The sequence below is a fragment of the Schistocerca piceifrons genome, chromosome 5, assembly GCF_021461385.2.
Source record: "Schistocerca piceifrons isolate TAMUIC-IGC-003096 chromosome 5, iqSchPice1.1, whole genome shotgun sequence".
NCBI lineage: Eukaryota > Metazoa > Arthropoda > Insecta > Orthoptera > Acrididae > Schistocerca > Schistocerca piceifrons.
This window is the reverse complement of record NC_060142.1, coordinates 273,792,100-273,813,551: the sequence shown is the minus strand read 5'-3', so window position 1 is coordinate 273,813,551 and position 21,452 is coordinate 273,792,100. Positions and strand designations below refer to the sequence as shown.

General features: G+C 38.7%; 1 protein-coding gene across 3 annotated transcripts in view; it reads right to left on the bottom strand.

Annotated features, from left to right (window-relative positions):
• Nucleotides 1-21,452, bottom strand: part of LOC124798409 (GATOR complex protein WDR59) — a 283,785-nt gene that overhangs the window by 27,124 nt on the left and 235,209 nt on the right. For all 3 annotated transcript variants that reach the window (XM_047261802.1, XM_047261803.1, XM_047261804.1), the window contains 2 exons: nucleotides 14,935-15,116; nucleotides 5,917-6,013 (listed from right to left, as the gene is read on the bottom strand). In XM_047261802.1, coding sequence (XP_047117758.1) covers nucleotides 5,917-6,013; nucleotides 14,935-15,116 — 279 coding nt within the window. The remainder of the gene's footprint in view (nucleotides 1-5,916; nucleotides 6,014-14,934; nucleotides 15,117-21,452) is intronic.

The window sequence follows — 21,452 nt, the reverse complement described above, 5'->3', positions numbered from 1 at the left end:
AATGATGACTTTGTTGGGGATCTTCAAGCATCTCAGAAGCTGTAAGAGATGTGTGACACTCAGCGGCTAAAACACAGTGGGCTTGTGACCGATATCAGTATGGAAGTGAGGACTGTAACAGCATTGTATTCATAATGTTTAATCGTATTACGTAGAACATTTTCACAAATATAATACAGTTCAAAAATTGAAGAGTAAACAGCTTTTTCACAGAGTAATCATGTCTCCATATTTCATGTTATATTTTCCAAGTCCATAACATATTGTACTACACACTTTCTAAAGTAGCATAAGTTATTCCTCAATGGTCAAGCTATCTCCATACCAATATACATCAAAATCGGTTGAGCAGTTTAGGCGTGAAAGCGCTGACAGACAGAGTTATTTTTGCATTTATAATACTGTATGGATTCTGTTAGCTTAATGTGTAATGAACACACCATACTAGTTTCACTGCTTGCAATCATGGTTCCCACCTGGATGTGGCGGGCAAGCTGAGACATTTTCACTATCACCTACCGCAATAAAGGAGGTGACACATGATGAACAATTTGCAGCTTTCAAAGTCTGCTTTTGTCTCTACAAAATCTTCAGCTGAAGCCTATGCAATTGTTACATGAGGGATATGGGGAGTCTTTTCTTCCCTACAGCACAGCTCCAAGTTGCCTTAAATTGGAGAGGACAGAAGCAATTTCAATGTTAAGTGGACCCAGTGCTCCACTTCCTGCACTCAGGGGAAAAAAAAACAACACCACTGCTGTCATTGTGAAAGAGGATTGACAAATAACCTTATGAACACATTCCAAAACTATGTAAGTCCACATCAGGTGCAAAAGACCAAATATCTGTCAAACAAGCTGGATGCTGCACTATCATACTGTATGGCTGAACACTGCAAATGTTGTTACTGAATATATTGAAAAAATCATTATGATGTGCTTTCCTCACCCTCCCTATAGTCAGGATTTAGCCCGTGTGGTTTTTTTTTTCTATTTCCCGACTCAAAGAAACAGCTTTGTGGGAGGCATTTTCCATAATAAGAAGTAGTGGTGAAGGCATTGGAGATGATCCTGAAGGAACTTTCAAAAACAGTTTGCAGCATGTCTTAATGGAGTGGAGACATGTTGGGACAGGTGCACTGCATCCAAAGGAGAATAAATGAGAAAGATCATCAAAATTATGAGAATGAGTAAAGGTGTGTTGTAAAAAAAATCAGTCTTTATTGAACAGTCCTCCAAAAAATAGATTATCATTAATTGTTGGAAATATGACTACTGAAAATTTTTTTGAAGTATTGGTATAAATACAATCTGCATTAGACAACATAGAGAACCATGGAACATCGGCAGCTGAACTGTTGTAGTTGCTGAAGGATAAGCTGAGAGCAGTTAAGTTGTGAGTTTCCAGACGTTATGGACTTCTGTTTGACACATAATTCACATATGTATTTTTGGACAATGAATGCCACATGCCAATCAGTGATTTGTATTTTGTTAAGGCTTGATAAAAGCTTATGCGATATTTCCAGCCAAATTTTGTATAAAACTACTTGGCAGTAAATTATGACCATTTTTGATGTATTAGGTTTCAGACAGTCATTCACTGATGTGCTTATCATTATGAATCAATGCCAATAAAAGAAAAGTTTGCAGAACTTTTCCTTTGTTATTTATGAAAATCTTTGCTGTGACCAATCTATATTGACAATAACAACAGACTAGAATGTTGCAATGGGTGTGGATGTGTAAACTACTTGTCTGCAAGATTTACAAGTCTGGAGTTTTGATGCCTGATAGTTGCTGTTATTTTTTGTGCTATCTGAAGTTATTTTTTTCTCCAACAATTCTTTCTGGATCTAAAAAGTCAAATTACTCAATGCCCTGTAATCCTTGTAAATAAAGGTTTTCTTTTAGGTGGCTAGGTGGGCCAGATCTCAGATTAGAAGAATGCAAGGGCATCCAGCATCCAACAGGACCATGCCAAGTAAAGCATTGTGGTGTTCAAACTAACATTTCCCTTAGCAACAGACATTTCGTCAAAGACAGTCCATGATTATAATTTACATGTGAGGAACTTTTTTGTTAGTAATATGTCATTCTTCAGTCATAGTATTTAATTTTATTGTTTTAGCTCAATGCAGTTGCAAACTACAACTTCACTTTCAAGGACTACATTGCTGTTTTTTGTGCTTTACATCTGTTTCAGTTCATCACATTCATCTTTTGTAATTTACATCACTTGAAGCATAAGTTTTCTTCAGCAATATAGAAGATCAATTCTTTGTGGCCAAATGAAGATGGTAAACTGAACCATATGAAAAAAGTAGTCCTTCAAAATGGGAGTTGTAGCTCTGAAACAGTTTGGACTGAAACAGAAAAATAAAATATTGTAACTGAAGATGTCGTATTAGTAATAAAATATTCCTAGCCTTTAGGTCGATAACATCTTTACTTATGCATTAGCAATTGGGACACTGTTGTGCCACTGTTTTCAACTTGTGTGTCAGAAAGGGGAGGGCTAACAGGACAAGGGCGGGGGAAGACCCTAAAGGACCCCCCCCCCCCCCAAAAAGGGGAAAAAAGGTGGGAGGGGGGGGGGGAAGGAGATGGTGTAGTACTGCATGTGGGAGTGCACAGGGACAGGATGGTGGCTGCTAGGTGTGCAGGTGAGCTGGAAGGGGCGGCACAGGGGGTAGGGGAGGAAGAAGTGTGTGGAGCTGGAGTGGAAGCAGGGAGGGGTAAAGAGGTAGGCGGAGGGCAAGGTCTAGTGAAGGGTAAGGTTAGGGATGTTACGGAAACATAGGATATGTTGCAGGGAGAGTTCACACCTGTGCAGTTCAAACAAGCTGGTGATAGTTGGACGGATCCAGAAAGGCACAGGCTGTGAAATGGTAATTAGAGTCAAGCACACCATGTTGTGCAGCCTGCTCACCAATTGGATTTTCTAGTTGTTTCTTGGCCACAATTTGACGGTGCCCATTCTTGCGGACAGACAAGCTTGTTAGTGGTCATCCCCCATCAAATGCTGTACAGTGGTTGCAACTAAGTTAGTAGGTGGAACTGACAGTGGCAAGCAAAGAGCCGGTTGGTAAGGGGACAGGAACTATGGGGAATAGGGCTCTTGATAAAATATCAATATATGTCAGCAATATTTCCTTCCCAAATTTATCAATATGTTGATATCAAAATGGCAGTATCAAGTGTCAACATTTTTATTTTATGTTATACATATTTTTTTACAATTTTCAGTGAATATCTGAAATTGTTGTTTCGAAATTATATCAAAATATAATTTTACTTTCACTGAGTAAAGAGTCTTACTACTTTTTGAGTTCTCATCACATCCAGTCTTTCTCTTTGACTGTGCGAAGCAGCTATAGGTTGCACAAAAGAAGAAGTCCAATTGCACTGGGTGGTGGGTGTGTGAATGGAATAACAAGATTTCCAATTTGAAGAACTGGCACACCAGCTGTGTTAAAAAACAATTTTTAATGCAACTAGCGTGTTATTTTTTCACATCATCATTCTTCAAAAACAGCTGCTACATGACAAGTCTGGTCTTTGCAGCAGGTGGAGAAGTGTGAGGGGAAAGGCTGAAGTAAGCAGTGGTCAGCACTACCAACAGAAACTGCAATGTTTAGCTTCACCACGAAATTTTCCTACACCATCAAGAAAAATGGTTTATTTCAACTTGTAACCAATCACAAATTAAGAAAATAAGGTATGAGAGGTTAACTGGAATTAAATATTGCTTGATAATTTTTAATCAACAACACAACAGGTCGACCAAAAAAAGTATTGTAATACAAGCTTTCCAATTGCACAAAGTCCCATTATTAAGTAACAAATTTTTAAATAAACTGTGTTTCTTTCAATTCTTGCTCTACGGGGAATAGGCAGGCTGCTAGCTTGTTGATGTACAAAACATCTAATAATAAATCAATACTTACATATACAAGTCTAAAACCAGCAACATATTTACATTGTGCTGTCGATATATCAAAGGTCAATAATGACAATTTTTTAAAATATCGATGTATCAAATTCCAGATTTTTTAAAATATCGATAGTCCTAGTGGGGAGTCAGCAGAGAAAATGGTTAATGTCTTTTATATTGAAAAGCAGGTTGCAGGCAATACGCTACAGGTGTTGGTCAACAAGAGTAGCATGTCTCTCCGTGCTCATGCAGCATCCAGATATAATGGCGTGTCCTGGGTAGTTGTGTTTATGTATTTCCGGAAGTGTATAGAAAGTGAGAATCTTTAGAGGGGGGGAGTCTGTGATGGACTGAGGGATTTGAAGCAAGACTGAAGATTGTGCTGAACATTTTTAAAAGGGTCACTGTGGCAGGGCTTGCAGACTGTCATGTCTGATTGTCTCTGCCAGCTATCACTGCGCCCTGAAATGAGAAATATTCTCTCCACTAGCCTCCTCACCCCTTCCACAGTAGTACTTCATTGCCTGTCCAACCACATAGCATCCTAGCCCATTCTGATTTCAACTTTGCTCCCTACCTCTGACCCCATGGCTCTTGACAGGGGCTGTTAGACCAGCTTAAGAGCAAAAATGTCTGTCAGATTTCTTTTTTGACAGTAGTTGGTCACAAAAGTCAAGATCAGGTAGTTTGTGTATGATAAATTTACTGGAAGTGCTTAGCTATGTTTCAGTCTGACAATGTACTAAATCCGCGAATATTAGCTGTTCCAATTTATTGTAATGTATCCACCTATTTTGGCAATCTCCTGACAAATGATCAAAGTAGTGAGTATAATATTTTAAAGGTTTTATGTTATACTTTCTAATTTGTTCTACACCCATGAGAATCATTTCATACTTGGGTCAATGAATGAAAACTCAATATAATCTAATCATATCCCTATAAAAGTCCTATATTCAAGACCTATTCCACACATCCTCCCACGACCACTTACTCTAGTCCTGTTACAAACATTTCCACCACCCTCACAGGCAGGACCACTTGTGAAAGCAACCACGTAGTCTACCACCTTAGCTGCAACCACTGTGCAGTATTCTCCACAGACATGACCACAACATGCTATCTGTCCGCATTAATGGCCACCATTTGACTTTGAGGACTGTGTCGCAGACCATGCCGTCTGGATCCTTCTCACTGACATTCGCTTTTCTGAATTGGCCTTGGGAGGAATTCTGGAGGAGAGAACTCTCACTGCAATATATCCCATGTTACTGTAAGGTCCCTGGCCTCAACCTTCATTAGTCCCTGTACTCCATCGTTCTCTATCTCTGCTCCCACTCTAACTTCACACATGCCTTCTGTCCTCCCCAAATGCAACTCTACTGACACTGCAACTAGCAGCCCACCTTTCTGTGTTGCCACATCTCTGTAGGCTTCACACGCAGCATTACAGCGTGCTCCCCTACTCCTACCTTGCTACCCACCCGTCTCTCTGCCTCTCACACCTCTTCTGAACCCCCACTACCTACCCCAGCAGAGACTGTTAGTAAATAGAAGTGCAAGACATAATATTTGATGAAAAAGTTAACTATTTGCAAAGAACAAATTTGTAATAACTTGAATGAATTTTGTTAGGTCACAAGAATAGCAACAATTATGGTAAGCATTCAGAAGGGCAATCAGACATGTAGATTCAAGAGTTGAACACTGTGGTTGACAAAATATTTGCTCTTAGAGAGCTGACTGACTTACGCATGTCCCCTTCTTCCTATGAAGTGGAGAAGTTTGTTAGCTACTGAGGTACCATAACAATGAGTTTAGCCAATATTGTGTTTCAGTGAAAAAAATATTTCTTATGAGTCTAAGGGTCTACAGCTATGCATGCACACTGTTGTGAACAATAAGGTGATCAATCAATTAAACTGTGTTTATCAGTAAATTAAAAAAAACACATATTGAAATATGAATGTTGCCTAGTACCTGGGTTCTTGCACCAAGTAGACACCATCTGTGAAGAATTTCTGCGTATGCCTTCTTGTACATATCATAAAGGAATGTATTTTTTTCATCCAGCATTCTGAAATCCAAGGTAAAGCATCCTTCATTCAACTTGCAACATGCAATTTTACAGAAAATACATGATTATTATGATAATTTTTTCACAATATTAGCAGCTGGCAAAACATTCTCATCTTTGTCTCTCCTCATTCTCGCAACAGGTGGATCCATCTCAACCTAGGGTATGAATGATCTGCCACTCCATTCCAATCTTCTCCAATATATCCCTCCTTCCTCACTTAGAACAGAGCAGACAAGTTCTCAAAGCTAAGTATAGTTTTTCCTAATTTTTTAATGTTTTTAGCAGCAAGCACTTGGAATTTCAGCACCTTTATGTATAAACAACTACATTTGAGAGATGCTGAGGACACATCTTTATAAATCCAGATAGTTGTAATTTCATTGGTGTTGATAACAATCAGAATTTCACTTATACCAATGCGGATTATGGTTGTTCTAAAAAGGACAAGTAGCAACTGTGAAGTAGCACAGAAAAAAGCTGATAAGGCGACCCGTGTGCAAGAGATCCACTCTTGCTCTGTGCCATTGGCATGTTCAACTTTCTTCATACCTCTTACAAGTTGTTCGAGATACACTGTCAGAGTAGCATTTTTCAATAAAAGATACACAAAGATACAGTACAGAGAGAATTTAAACGTGCGTTAAGTATGGTGCAAGTGACAACCATAGTAACTGAGGTGATCCCAAATATCCATAGAGATATTTTGGAAGATGTTATAAAGTGTGCAAAAGGGGGATACTGCTTTTGTTGGCAGCCTTGGTGTGTGAAACTTTCAGTTCATAGTGAATACTGTTGGAGATTCATGTTCAGGACTTAGTTGGCTAAGGTTAAGAGGTTATTTCTATCATGTCACATTATCTTTTCTGATAATCAGTTTACAAATAGAGAAATCGGAAACAATGAGAATACCTGTATGTGAGAAACAAGCCAATCTTCCAGCAATCATAGCACTGATCTGGTAAATTGCATAAAATATTTAAAAGAGTTTTGCTCAACTGCAAAATCCAGGAATCAGTATTGGAGCCTCATGGAGGGAAAAAGGCTGGTACAATGGGACCAGGAAATGAAGTGTTACCAGCACTTTACAAATTTTGTAAACAAACAGTGTCATTTCAGTGCAAGCGAGCATGATTTTATGGTGCTAACTTTTTTGTAGTGATATGCATCACTAGTTGCTGTTTCTTTTAATCCTGAGTATGTAAAAATTTAGTCCAAGTAGGTTTTATCCTTCAGTGGCAGCCTAGTATTACATAGAGGATATGGGAGGAGACTGAGCAGGTTAAGATAAGGGAACAGAAACGTTGTTTATTAAAGAGGTAATATATCATTTTATTTCTGAAGAAACTGAACTGTTTGATTTTGGTGTGGCTTTCTGACCTTCAAATCTTTGAATTAATATCCAAAAATTTGTTCTCTGTTGAGAGGGCTGAGTACATTGCGAGAAGTCAGTTGGAGTTAGATACTTTGCATTCAATACAAAATAAAATTTGAAGTTTTCTGGTTACAGTTAGTTTGGTGATCAATGGTGTCAAATTTATAACTTTTTCAAATTGTTTGGTGATTAAATGTGAGGCTGGCAATCCTTATCAAACACTGTTTCACTAATATGTTGGTCAGGCTTGATGTCTAGTCGTACAGTGTGAAATTCATATTCTGCCTTTAGACTAGCCATCACCTCTCAGTGATGTGAAGATAAGCCACGAATGATACATGGTTTGCATTTCACATGAAACTGTAGGTTCCCTTTCCCTGAGATCCACAGCTTGTGGTCTAGTGGCTAGCATTGCTGCCTCCGGATCACAGAGTCCTGGGTTTGATTCCTGGCCAGGTTGGGGATTTTTTCTGCCAGGGGACTGAGTGCTTGTGTTGTCCTCATCATATCATCATCATCATCATCATCATCAACATCGTTCATGACAGTGGCTAGATTGGATTGTGTAAGAATTGGGACTTTGTACGGGTGCTGATGACTGCTCTGTTGAGTGCCCCACAAACCAAATACCATCCCTTTCCCTGATAGGTTAAGGGCATGTAAGTCCCTGAAGTAGCATCCAATTGAAAGAACTTGTAAAAAGATGGCTGAATGTCCCTGTTGAAGGGCTCTCAGCCAATCATGCCACATGAATTTACCTTTTACTTGTATGGTGGTGCAAAGAGTTTAAAAATATCAAAGAAAGGTAGGTTGAGGGATTCCCAGCCAGTCATGCCACACAAATTTACTTTTACTAATATGGTAGTACAAATGATTAAAAAAACATCAAAGACAGGCAGTGGTTGAGAAAGGATTGAGGTAGGGTTGCTGCCTATTCCCCTGTGTGTACACAGAGCATGCAGTAAAGGAAATGAAGGAGAAATCTGGAAAACAAGTTGAAGATCATGGAGAAGAAATAAAAACTTTATGTATTCAAAATGCCACTGCAATTCTGTCTGAGATGGAAGATCATCTGAATGAGACATTATAAGATGATCATGAACAAAAATAGCTCAGTGGTAATGTAATGTTGTAAAATTAAGTCAGCTGATGCTGATGGAATTAGAATAGGAAACGAAACACTGAAAGTAGCAGATGAGTTTTGTGGCTTAGGTAGCAAACTATCAATGGCAGACAAGAAGGGGGTGTAAAAAGCTAATATTGGCAGAATTGTTTTTGTGAAAAGAGGAATATGTTAACACACAATTTAAATTAAAAGGCTAGGAAACGCACCCTGAAAGCATTTGGAGTGTAGTCTTACATGGAAGTGAAATGTGGACAATAAGCAGTTCAGAAACAAACAAAGTAGAAGCTTTTAAAATATGGTGCTACTTCTGTAGATTTGATGAGTAGATCCAGTAACTTAAACTAGGAAGAAAATAACTTTACAGCACAATTTGTCTATAAGTAGGGACAGTTTGATACATCACATTGAAGAGTTTCAAAGACTGGTTAATTTGGCAATGGAACGCACGTGTGTGTGTGTGTGTGTGTGTGTGTGTGTGTGTGTGTGTGTGAGGTGGGGGAAATAAAAGCTGTACAAGGAGACCAAGGTTTGTCTGCAATATGCAGTTTCATTGCATGTTGCGGTAGTTATGCAGAGAAGAACAGATATGCACAGGATAGACTAACACGAAGAGCAGTGTAAAACTGGTCTTCAAATTTGTGAGCACAACCACCAGAACCACCACCATCCACTAGACCAGACACCACAACTATAATGCAAAGAGTTGATGCCTGTTGGCCATTTAGCAGTTCATTCATCAATGATGATGTAACTAAATCCTGAACTGTGCAGACTGAGGCACAGATGGGTTATCAGAGCTTTGTACACCAAAGAAGAGAAGGGAATTATTACCTAGTATCAGAGAGTGTACTAGAATATTGTTATAAGTATATCATGCCTTACAGCTCATTAGGCCCAGGGCAGGTACCTTACAGCCAGGCATACAAGACTACAGAGAGATTCAGTTTGTGTCAGAAGAGAACTGCATTTTCCCTAATACATAATGACTGCCTTACCACTACTATTGTCCATTCTCCACATTTCCATATGTGCAGTTATGGGCCCAGTAATATATACAGATAGTAATATTACTGCAATAGTCTAAGAATTGGAAATAACTTACCTCACATGGAACAAAAAATATTAAATACACATTACCACACAATTTAACCATGTGTACAACACAACAATGTATAAGAAACTCACACTATTTAACAAAAGCAGTAAAATCCAACATAGAAATTTTGTACGAAGGCTATTCAAAAGCAACCTAAGTAAGGCTATAAATAAAATATTGGAAAATCCAGGATGGAATAATGACAATATTATGAAAAAGACGGACTGCTACTCACTAGACAGCAGACATGTTGGGTCGCAGACAGGCACAACAAAAAGCCTACTAAACACAAAAGCTTTCGCACAGAAGGCAGTCTTCTGAAATAGACAACATACACACACATTTAGGCAAATGTAGCTCACACACACATGACCCCCATCTCTGGCTGCTGGGCCGGGCTGTGAGCAACTGTGCACGATAGGAGAAGTAACGTGGGTGGTGGGAGAAAGGAGGAGGCTTGGGCAGGGAGGGGGAGGGAGAGCAGTGTAAAGGCGGGAGATGGTTAAGTGCTGTTTGTGCGAGCATACAGGGACAAAGTGGAGAGAGGGTAGCGCAGCTACATGCAGAAGGGAGGTTAGACGGACGTTTGGGGAGAGTGTGGCGTAGAAACGAGAAGTAAGCAGACTGGGGGTTTCTTGTGGAATAAAAGGGTGTGGAGTCGGAACTGGGAAGGGGATAGGACAATGACTAACGAAGATTGAGGCACGGAGGGTTTTGGGAACATAGGATACATAACAGAGAGAGTTCCCTCCTGTGCACTTCAGAAAAACTGGTGTTGGTAGGATGGATCCAGATGGCACAGGCTGAACAAAAGCAGTTATTAAACAAAGAAAATTGCACTGGGAAGCGTGCTCAACAATGGGCTCATCCAGCTGTTTCTTGGCCACAGTTTGTCAGTGGCCATTCACGAGGACAGACACCTTGTTGATTGTGATGCCCATGTAGAATGAAGCATAATGGTTGCATCTTAGCTTGTAGATCACATGACTGCTTTCACAGGTAGCCCTGCCTTTGCTGGGAGAGGTGATGCTTGTGACCAGACTGGAGTAGGTGGCGGTGGGAGGATGTATGGGACAGTACTACGAGAGCAGACACTCTCTCAGCGAAGGCACAGTAACTGGCTACAATGGGGCATCCTCGATGCTGGGTTTATGGACTTTAGGAACCATGTAGAGGGTAAGAATGCAATGAGCAGCAGGGGTGAGGAGGGAGGTGAGGTGAATCTGACAGCTAGCAGAGTCCTTCTGCCAGATACCCCTTGCAGTTCAAAATACCAATGGTGGAGCCTTTGTCAGAAGTAGGATAATAAGGTTGGAATCATATTTCATGTGGTGGATTGCGGTTCTTTCTGCAGATGTACAGCCAGCTTGCATGTTGACGAACTTGGGGAATGATGGCGAGGTGAAGTTCGAGGATAAGAAATTCTGGAATGTTAACAGGAGTGATTTGGGATCAGTGGGGGCAGATTAAGGCTTGATGGAAGAGTGAACTGCATCAGTCAGGGTTCTATGTTGGTCCTTGGTTGAGTCTGACTGGAAGGGGTGGTGGTGAAAAAGCGTTTCCACTGTACGGACTGGGAGAAGGATAGGTCTTTAACAGTCCAGCATGACTGAATCTGGGAGTGGGATGGAAGGTAAGGCTTTTGGAAAGGACTGATATTTCTTTGGGGTTACGTCTTTCGGAGGAAATGTTTCAGGCCTTTTTAGGTTCTGGTCTCTGTGTGGTGGTGGGAGGAAGTTTTTGAGGGTGAGGTCAATGTAGTAGGTCTGCGATGCAGGGTTTGTCAGCTGTGAGGGGATGTGGGGGAGGTTTGGAGGTTGTTGTAGAGGTTGTGAACAGTGGTAGTCCAAGGTGGAGTAGGAAGTGAACAGGTTGGAGAGCATTTTTTTTTTATGTGGCATAATACCTATTTCCTGGAGAACAATAGTTTCCATATGTGAGATGGGATCCAGGAATTTGGGATTGCACAGTAGGAGGATTTTATGGGTGGAAAGGGGGTACTGCAAGGAGGTTTGGGCCTGATTGACATGGTTTTGCAGGACTATGTTGGTGAGGGTTAAGGATTGGTGGAATCTGAAAAGATGGAGGTCATTGCGGAAGAAGCATTTGCAGCTGGAGATAGGTAATTTGATGGTAAGGTTATTTGGGGGAATTCCATGAGCTGTGCAGAAAGGGAACATTATACGGGACTGGATCCTGGGTATGATAAGGAAACTTTTCTGTATTGGCACAGATGGAAGGAGCAGAGGTCCATGGTGGGGGATAAAATGTGTAAAAATACATAAATAACAGAGAAATATGTGTGAAAAAATACGTTGAAATATGTTGAAAAAATTCATGTGAAAAGTGCTACTACCTACTCCAGTCTGGTCACAAGCATCGCCTATGCCATCAAAGGCAGGGCTACCTGTGGAAGCAGTAATGTGATCTACAAGCTAAGCTGCAACCACTGTGCTTCATTCTGTAAGGGCATAACAACCAACAAGCTGTATGTTCACACAAATAGCCATCAGCAAACTTTAGCCAAGAAATGGCTGGACCACCTGGTTCCTGTAACAATTCTCGCCTCGACCTTTGTTAGTCATTGTCCTACACCCACCTATCCTCTTCCCTCTCCAAAGCCTTCTACTCCACAAGCGCAAGCACAATCTTTTCGCTTGTCTCCTTTCATGACCCCCCCCCCCCCCCCCCATCTCAGTATAACCCGCTAATTGCACCTAGCTGCCCTTCCCTCTCTCCATCTTGCCCCTGTACGCTAACACAAAAAGCACTTCATTATCAATTTCCCACTCTCTACTCGCCCCCATTTGCCCCAGCCTCCTCTTCAAGTCTAAAGTAGCCTTTTTATTTCGCATGTTTGTCACTCAATATCTCGGCTATCTGGTGAGAAATCTATCCTTTTCATAGCATTGTCAAAAAAAGTAAAAGCAAATTTATTACAAAAATCTTAAAACTTCAGCTTTCTATTATGTCTTTATATTATCACCATTTAGATTTGAGTATTTATCATGTTGATAAGGCTTTCCACAAAATTCTGGCACCTAACATTGCAGCCAGCTGTTGATAGATTCTTGAAGTTCTTCATTGGAGTCAAAGCGTTTGGAGCCAAGACATTTTTTCTGTGCACGAAGAGTTGGAAATGACTTGGAGTCAAGTCTGAGGTGTAAGTGGATTTTCAAAAATGTCCTATTTGAACTGACCTAAGAATTCTTGTATTTGCTTGACAGAGTGATCAAGAATTGTTGCACAAAAATACAATGCTGGTTGTCAAGAGATCTTCACTGTTCACTCACAGTCTTGTGCAAAAGAGCCAAGAAATCTAGAGAATGTTGTCCAACAGCTGATGTAGGTGAAACAATGATTTTCATTACTTTTGCCATCAACCTTTGTACAAGTTCATTGCTGACAACTGACAGATGACCACTTCTGTCATCTACCTGAATTTTCAGCCTATCACTATTAAACAAATGATACCACTGACACACACACTGGTGTGTGTATACAACACAAATTTGATATTGGATATCAATAGCTGTGAGGTTTCCTTTACTACAGAATGGATTTCATATCTGGATGGATTTTCAATTGCAGTGCTTATTTTGTATGGCTATGTAGGCAAATGAGAAGCAATGGAAGTTTCTCACTATCACAGCTCAAAGGACGACACAGACCTACTTGTGAGTCAGTGAAACTGTTCCAGTCCCCTCACTGCCTCCCATAGTATGTGAAAACATAAGTTACTTTCCAGACCGCCTTCATGAGCAACAGTTTGCATAATTACAATGAAAATAGCTGTTTGCAAGTTTTCACAAGACTGAATAATAGTTCTGTTGAGAAGTGACACACTTAAGACCGCAAACAAGAAATTTAAATCAGGTCATAATTACTAGTATGCTCAACAATTCCTGCTGCTCAGAAAGAGATAGACATGTTTTCCATTGATTTTCTCTTTTCTAGCACCTGTTCATAATTTCAGGCCTCTTGCCACTGATATTGGCACTTTTCTGCCTCATTCGTTAGCTCAACAACTTCTGGCCATAAATATTAAGAAAACAGAGGCATGTGCTGGTAAAAAGCTTTCAGTTTAAAGGCTTAACAATTTGCATACAAACAGTGCTGTTGAGTTTCGTACGTGTCCAACAGAAATTGTACACTTCAAGAAAAGACTAATGACTACAAGTGAAAGAGTATCTTTATGCAATGTAAATAAGATTATGAAGATATGTAAATGCAATTATAATTTTGGGTGAACATCTGATGATGAAGTGGGAATCCAAACATGTAGTAAGGGTAATGCTTCTACAGTTACATTTATGTTGAAGATGTGTGCCTAGGAGAACAAGGGGAATTACAAACACAAAATTTGATTACAAATATATCACCGTGAGATTGCTGTATGGATAAGTGTAGATATTCCTTTCAATTGTTGATACACTGGTGGAGCACTGTCCAGGTGTCTTCGTATGCCTCCATAGTTCTTATAGTTCTTCAGCATCTGCTTTACTGAGGACTGCTTGCATGTATTCCTTTGACCAGGATACTACTGATGCCAAGCTAAATATTTCACTGGCCATAACTGGCTTTTCCAATGGGTCTTTCTTTTATCTAGACTACATATATGATAGTGCATACACAAAATGCTATGGAAGTTGGCTCCTTGCATTGGTGTTATCTATCATATCAACTAAAGGAGTTGTTCGATCTTTTAAGGCAACTTAGGATGCTATGAATGATTCTGGCAGCTGCTTCAACACATTATTGGATTAGTATTTCAGCAGACAACATCTGTCACCAATGTCATTTTTGGAAACAAGACAGCTACTATGTGCAGATAAATGTGGGTTCCATATGCACGGACCCTGTAAAACTAGCTTTCTCTCTTTGTTCATGACAGCCAAAGACAGTATATACTGGTACCTAGAGTGACGCTGGGTTCCTTACTTTAGACAAAGTTTTTGATGCAGATCTACACTGTCTCCTACTAAATGAAATATTCTGGGATACTCAAATTGGTCTATAGTCAGATTGAAGATTCCATATCAAAAAAGAGAAATTGGTAGTATTCTGGGTTTATCTCAAAATAGTGTATGAGAGAAAGAGAAAGAAAGAGACAGGGAGGGAGAGGGAGAGAATAGAATTTTTTAAATGTCATTCAACATTTTCCATTGCTGGGTATTAAACACAACAAATTATTAAACATGCATCTGAGAAGAAACTAAAATAAAACACAAAATGCTGAATGTATTTAATTTTCTGAAGACAGAATGAAATAACACTGAATATGGTGTAAGTAGTAAGAGAGCTACAATGAACACTGAACTTACTTTATAGACTTAACACTGTCAGCATCACAATGTTCTCGATGTTCCGCAATTCCAGAAGCAAACTTAAAATCGTCCAGTGAATCAGACCACGAGTTGGAACGATTTTGTTTCAGTGTAGGATAACTTGATCCTTCAAGGCTTGTGTCTACCTGATGTATAGTGTGATATGGGGAACCACCAGGCTATTAAAATAAAACAGACCATCAGAAAATGATCATTTTTACAGAAAATAATAAAGAATAATGAGGAAAGGCAATCACACATTTGTAGCTGGGTGATGTGAAGCACAGAGACACATATAGCAGCAGAGCAACATCCCACTCCATATCTAGTTCCAGTACACATTGTTTGCTCACTTCCACTAAGACAATTGAAAACAACCCAACCACCTGTGGGGTGTGAAGTGTGGTGTGTGTGTGTGTGTGTGTGTGTGTGTGTGTGTGTGTGTGTGTGTGTGTGTGTGTCCATCCGCCCATCCCCTTAAATAAAGAAAAGAGCAGTGAAAGCTAAAAGCTACTAACATCCTTGTGCTGTTACATGTGTGTACGTGCCATGCATAACTCAGCTAGATGAGAGTGGTTGTATTTCTTCATTATTATTTATTGTTTCATCCTGCAATTTCCATCTTCATTATGGAGAGTAATAAGTTTAAAACTTTACGAATAATATTGCAGGAAAAACATTTCATAATTGCTCGATACTCTTAATGTGGATACACTTATTTTAGACATTAACACATGTCAAGGAAGATAAACACAAAAGTATTTTGTAAATAGTTGAAATGTCTGTCTCAAACAATATATTTCTAAACACAATGTACATAGAAATACACGACTGCTCATCAACAAAGCAGCACAAATGTCCAGTAATGCTGCTGTTACAAATGCTCAACACATACCACACTCCCTGACACGCATCTCCAAGTTATTAAGTTCATGCCACAAAAACAGGATCAGATAAATAGAAACAAGACATAACCAGCTAGTAGTCATTACAATGGGACACAACAGAAAGGAAAGTGACTCAAGTCAGAATACTGGAACTACATATTTTAATGACCAGAAGAATAAAGGGGACTAATTAATTATTTTCAAAACTGGTGTAAAGAGTTAGAATTCCCCAACATAAGTTACAAAGAAAGCTTGTAGACTGTGTACAGATAAGACTGTTGTTAGAAGAGAAAGAAAACTAATTGATAAAATAAAGATGAAAGTGAGATGTAAACTAAAATGCCTGAGAGAATTTGCATATTTATCTAAGAGAAATGGATCAAAATAAGTCTTATCTGAGCAACAAAAACAATGATATGCTTCTGAAGTTAAAATTACAATTCGGATTTCTGATAGGTATAAGTGCAAATATAGGGCTAAAAAAGTTACAATACTAAATCAGCTTTAGCTGGTGTATTACTGTATTTGTGTAAGAAGTATCAATGGTCCTGAATGTCACAGGAATAAATTTATGTTTTCATAGATCATACTTGAAAATAATCAGCTCTTCTTATATTATTTATAATCTGTTACTGTGTTTCAATGTTTCTGTACATTTGTGTCATAGTTTGTAAGTTGTTGACATAAAATATGAAGAGAGACATCAGACTTTTTTAAAAAAAAAAAGAGATTAAATTTAACAAAAAAAGTAAAGCCACATTGTGTGCAACATATGTCAAACTTCTATTTTCTTCATATATTCATCTATGTCTATAGTGCAGAGTGCATTATTACAAAACTAGTACAAGTACTAGAAGGTGTGTGTGTGTGTGTGTGTGTGTGTGTGTGTGTGTGTGTGTGTGTGTGTCGGAGAGTAAGTTGATGAGAAAATGGGAAAGATATGGAGGAAGAGAGCTATTATCTGCACCAATCAGCTGGTAGACATTTTATGCTATTCACGAGATCTACAGCAAAGTAAAGAAACAAGGATTAAAGAAATGTTTTCTGTTAGAAGTCTGAATTCTTTTGCTTCTATTTTTAATGTGACGCAGAGTCACAATTACTTGGGTTATTATAAAGCAGTGTCTGGGATACTGTTTCTTACAGTTAAAGGTTTTCTTTGAAATTGTTAATTTACTGGATACTTGAGTAAGTGCTTGTATTCTAAGTGAAGATACTATAATGAAATAATATTTTGGAATACTGAACATTGCTCAGTACCAGCTGATTAAAAAAAGAATAACTGGGACAGTTAGTGTCTGTTTCCTACAGTAAATAACCTGATGCATAAGTGAGGGTAAGCAACGCATGAACAGTAATAAAGTAAACTTTCCTTAAACTTCCCTTACTACTTCAGAAATCATAGCTTGAAGCATATGACACTTTTATTATTATTTTACATTTATTTATAATGTTTGATAATTTGTTAAGAATTTGTGCATGATATATTGTACAAAATTGTAGCCAACATATGCTACAAAACCTGATGTTACAATTAAATAGAAATTAGGCATGTGAAATAAAGATAAGTAACACATAACAATCACCAGAAGAAAGGCTACATTTGAAAATATTAAATGCTTACTTCTCTCTTTTTGTTAGTCTCTGGTTCAAAGTTATGAAACAGTGACAAAACACTATTTCCCATCTACTCATATTAATACAGCAGCACTAAATATTACATAAATTTTCTAGTTGCAAATAAAATTAAATTACACACAACCCAGACAAGTTTCCACAAATAACATCGATAATAATTACAAAATTACTCTAACTATTAGATGGTCACTAATGAATTAAACACACACAGCACAGATGAACACACACAGCACAGATGACTGAGTTTTCTGTACTAAGACAGTCTAATTCTTTAATGAACATTACTCCTTTGAGGTAAAAAAAATGACTATTTTCTAATAAAACAATGAGTCCACAACATATAATTTCTGTTGGCAAACAACCACTGAAGCATTATGCTTAATAATTTGTATTTGTAGATAAAAAGTAACTTAATTTGAGGAGCAAGAAATGTTATATTATCACTTCAGCATTCTAGTTGCTTTACTTAGCATTTCTACTCTTCTTACCCACAGCATTTTTTTCTGTTCTTGTACAAAACCTTATGCAAATTCCTCTTTCTAGTTTCCTGGTCAATACTCTCAAAATTAGAGTAGGTGGCTGTATTGTCATCCTCGGCAGTAACTACATGTGAATTTGTAATTTCATACATTCTGACCTAAACCACTACCAAAAAATGTTTTAAAATACAGAAACAAAATTTAATTTATTATAAAGTGTTTTGTCTCTATTGTTCTTTTCTTTAATACACTACCGGCCATTAAAATTGCTACAAGAAGAAGATGACGTGCTACAGACGTGAAATTTAACCAACAGGAAGAAGATGCTGTGATATGAAAACGATTAGCTTTTCAGAGCATTCACACAAGGTTGGCACTGGTGGCGACATCTACAACGTGCTGACATGAGGAAAGTTTCCAACTGATTTCTCATACACAAAAAGCAGTTCACCGATGTTGGCTGGTGAAATGTTGTTGTGATGCCTTGTGAAAGGAGGAGAAATGCATACCATCACGTTCCCGACTTTGATAAAGGTCAGATTGTAGCCTATCGTGATTGCAGTTTATGGTATCGCGACATTGCTGCTCGCGTTGGTCGAGATCCAATGACTGTTAGCAGAATATGGAATCGGTGGGTTCAGGAGGGTAATACAGAACACTGTGCTGGATCCCAATGGCCTCGTATCACTAGCAGTCGAGATGAGAGGCATCTTATCCGCATGGCTGTAATGGTTCGTGCAGCCATGTCTCGATCCCTGAGTCAACAGATGGGGACGTTTGCAAGACAACAACCATCTGCACGAACAGTTCGACGACGTTTGCAGCAGCATGGAGACCATGGCTGCGGTTACCCTTGACGCTGCACCACAGACAGGAGTGCCTGTGATGGTGTACTTAACGACGAACCTGGGTGGACGAATGGCAAAACGTCATTTTTTCGGACGAATCCAGGTTCTGTTTACAGCATCATGATGGCCGCATCCGTGTTTGGCGATATCGCGGTGAACACACATTGGAAGTGTGTATTCGTCATTACCATACTGGCGTATCAGCCGTCGTGATAGTATGGGGTGCCATAGGTTACACGTCTCGGTCACCTCTTTTTCGCATTGACGGCACTTTGAACAGTGGACATTACATTTCAGATGTGTTACGACCCGTGGCTCTACCCTTCATTCGATCCCTGCGAAACCCTACATTTCAGCAGGATAATGCACGACCGCATGTTGCAGGTCCTGTATGGGCCTTTCTAAATACAGAAAGGCCAGCACATTCTCCAGATCTCTCACCAATTGAAACTGTCTGGTCAATGGTGGCCAAACAACTGGCTCGTCACAATACGCCAGTCACTTCTCTTGATGAACTGTGGTATCATGTTGAAGCTGCATGGGCAGCTGTACCTGTACACGCCATCCAAGCTCTGTTTGACTCAATGCCCAGGTGTATCAAGGCCATTATTACGGCCGGAGGTGGTTGTTCTGGGTACTGATTTCTCAGGATCTATGCACCCAAATTGCATGAAAATGTAATCACATGTCAGTTCCAGTATAATATATTTGTCCAATGAATACCCATTCATCATCTGCATTTCTTCTTGGTGTAGCAAATTTAATGGCCAGTAGTGTAATTCAGTGCATAAATTCTTATTATGTTCAAATGAATGACCCACTTAGACACAAATTCTTAAACAATGATTGCTTAGATATCAGTTGATGTATATGAAATACTTTCACTACTCTGTTGTTTCTCAAGTTATGTTTCTCTTTATGTGAATATACATTCACAACTGTGGGCATTTTAAACCTACTTCAAGGCATGTACAATATTACTCAGTCACAAATATACATATCATGCTTCATGAATGGTTTAATGCTCAATATCAGTTAGAACTCTCTTATCTGTGAAGAGGATTCATTCTAGCTTATATACTGCCCTTCTGAATCTCAGTTTATATTTCAAATGGCTGCAGCAAGTACTGATGAACAATAAACTTTGTAAAAACACAAAATAACTCTGTTTCTAAATTAGCTGAATGGCATAAAAATTAAGGAAGAGTTAACTCATAAGCAAAACACTCATAAAAGAAAACTAAAGTGATTTGCCAATCAAAGGGATCCATCTAAACATTAAGTAAAATTAAATCTTTTGAAAGTCATACGGGACTTATTCTTATCACACATTCAACCAAGTAAATATGGGTTATATGCAACAATGTTACTGAAATATCACGGGTATATTTGCTGCATAAAGCAGAGATGTAGACAGTTTGTGGCTTGTAATGTGCAGGCCTTATATACAGTAAAAGATAAAAGAAAGTGTCTTGGGTAGTATGAATATGAAGCTCGTGTGACAATCGACGCAATAATGAAGAAAATGTGTATTAGTTGTGGCAAATGAATAAAGTTCACGAGATTACTGAAACTCTAGAGATGATTTTTGGTGAAGCGTAAATGAAGAAATGAAGAGAAAAACAGACGAAGCTGGAAAAATCCAAGTAATGCCTAATCGGTTAGTTACTGTGACAAATTTCACTGGATTGTTCATACAGTTTTTTCCTGTTTGAGGAAAATGACAGTTGTCTCATCATGAGACAGAGATACAAGAGAACTCCCAACATTTTCTCCTTTGGTATTGCTTAACCCATAACCCAACATAGCAACTCTTAAAGACAGTTTCAACCTTGGAAAATGCAGTATCCTGAAATCATTTTTAATCTCTTGAGATAATATTTCAAGAAAAAATGCCAGAAGTTATAGGAACTGTCAGTCTCATATTTGGTGGAAAGTGTCAATGAATGAATAATTTTAATACATAGCTCCTATTGTTACAATGAAAATGGGTGCTGAGGGAAGGGGCAGAGGGGCAGGGGGAGGGAGATAATTTTACTGGGGAAAGAGAGATATCGTAACTTGAGAGCTACTGTGATTTCTGATGTGTTGTGCGTGTGAACGTGCCACCAACAACTTGTCCTTCTTTGGGCCAAAGGCCAATAGTCCAGTTTCCACAAATGAGCATGGAACACATTTTTCTTTCAGAAGGTTATTTATATTTGTGCATGCTGACCCCAATTGGGGGAAAAAAGCTTGCATGGTTAAAGTTTTCAAAATAGGTTAATGCCCGTTTCTTTGAATAAAGTTCTCACTATTCCATCCAAGAGTGTAATATTATCAAATTTTTTGTATTTTTGGACTACAAAAGAGCAAATTAATTTATATGCAATATTATTATTACTGTACGTTTTATGTGTTACATTATTTCCTATGTCCTCCATCAATTGTTATTTATTCTGCCAAATTATGAACAAACATTTAAAAAGTTGAAATATGTTTCCAAGTAGTTAGATTTTCCAGTTTACTACAATAGGAAACATAACTAATTCATGTTGTATATTCTTCTGGCTTATTGGTAGTAGTCTATAAATGTGTACTATTGCTGGTCTGATACAATTAACATTTTCCCATTTAGCAACTTTTCTCCCTTGACTTCAATGATAAGAAAGAAAATTGTATGT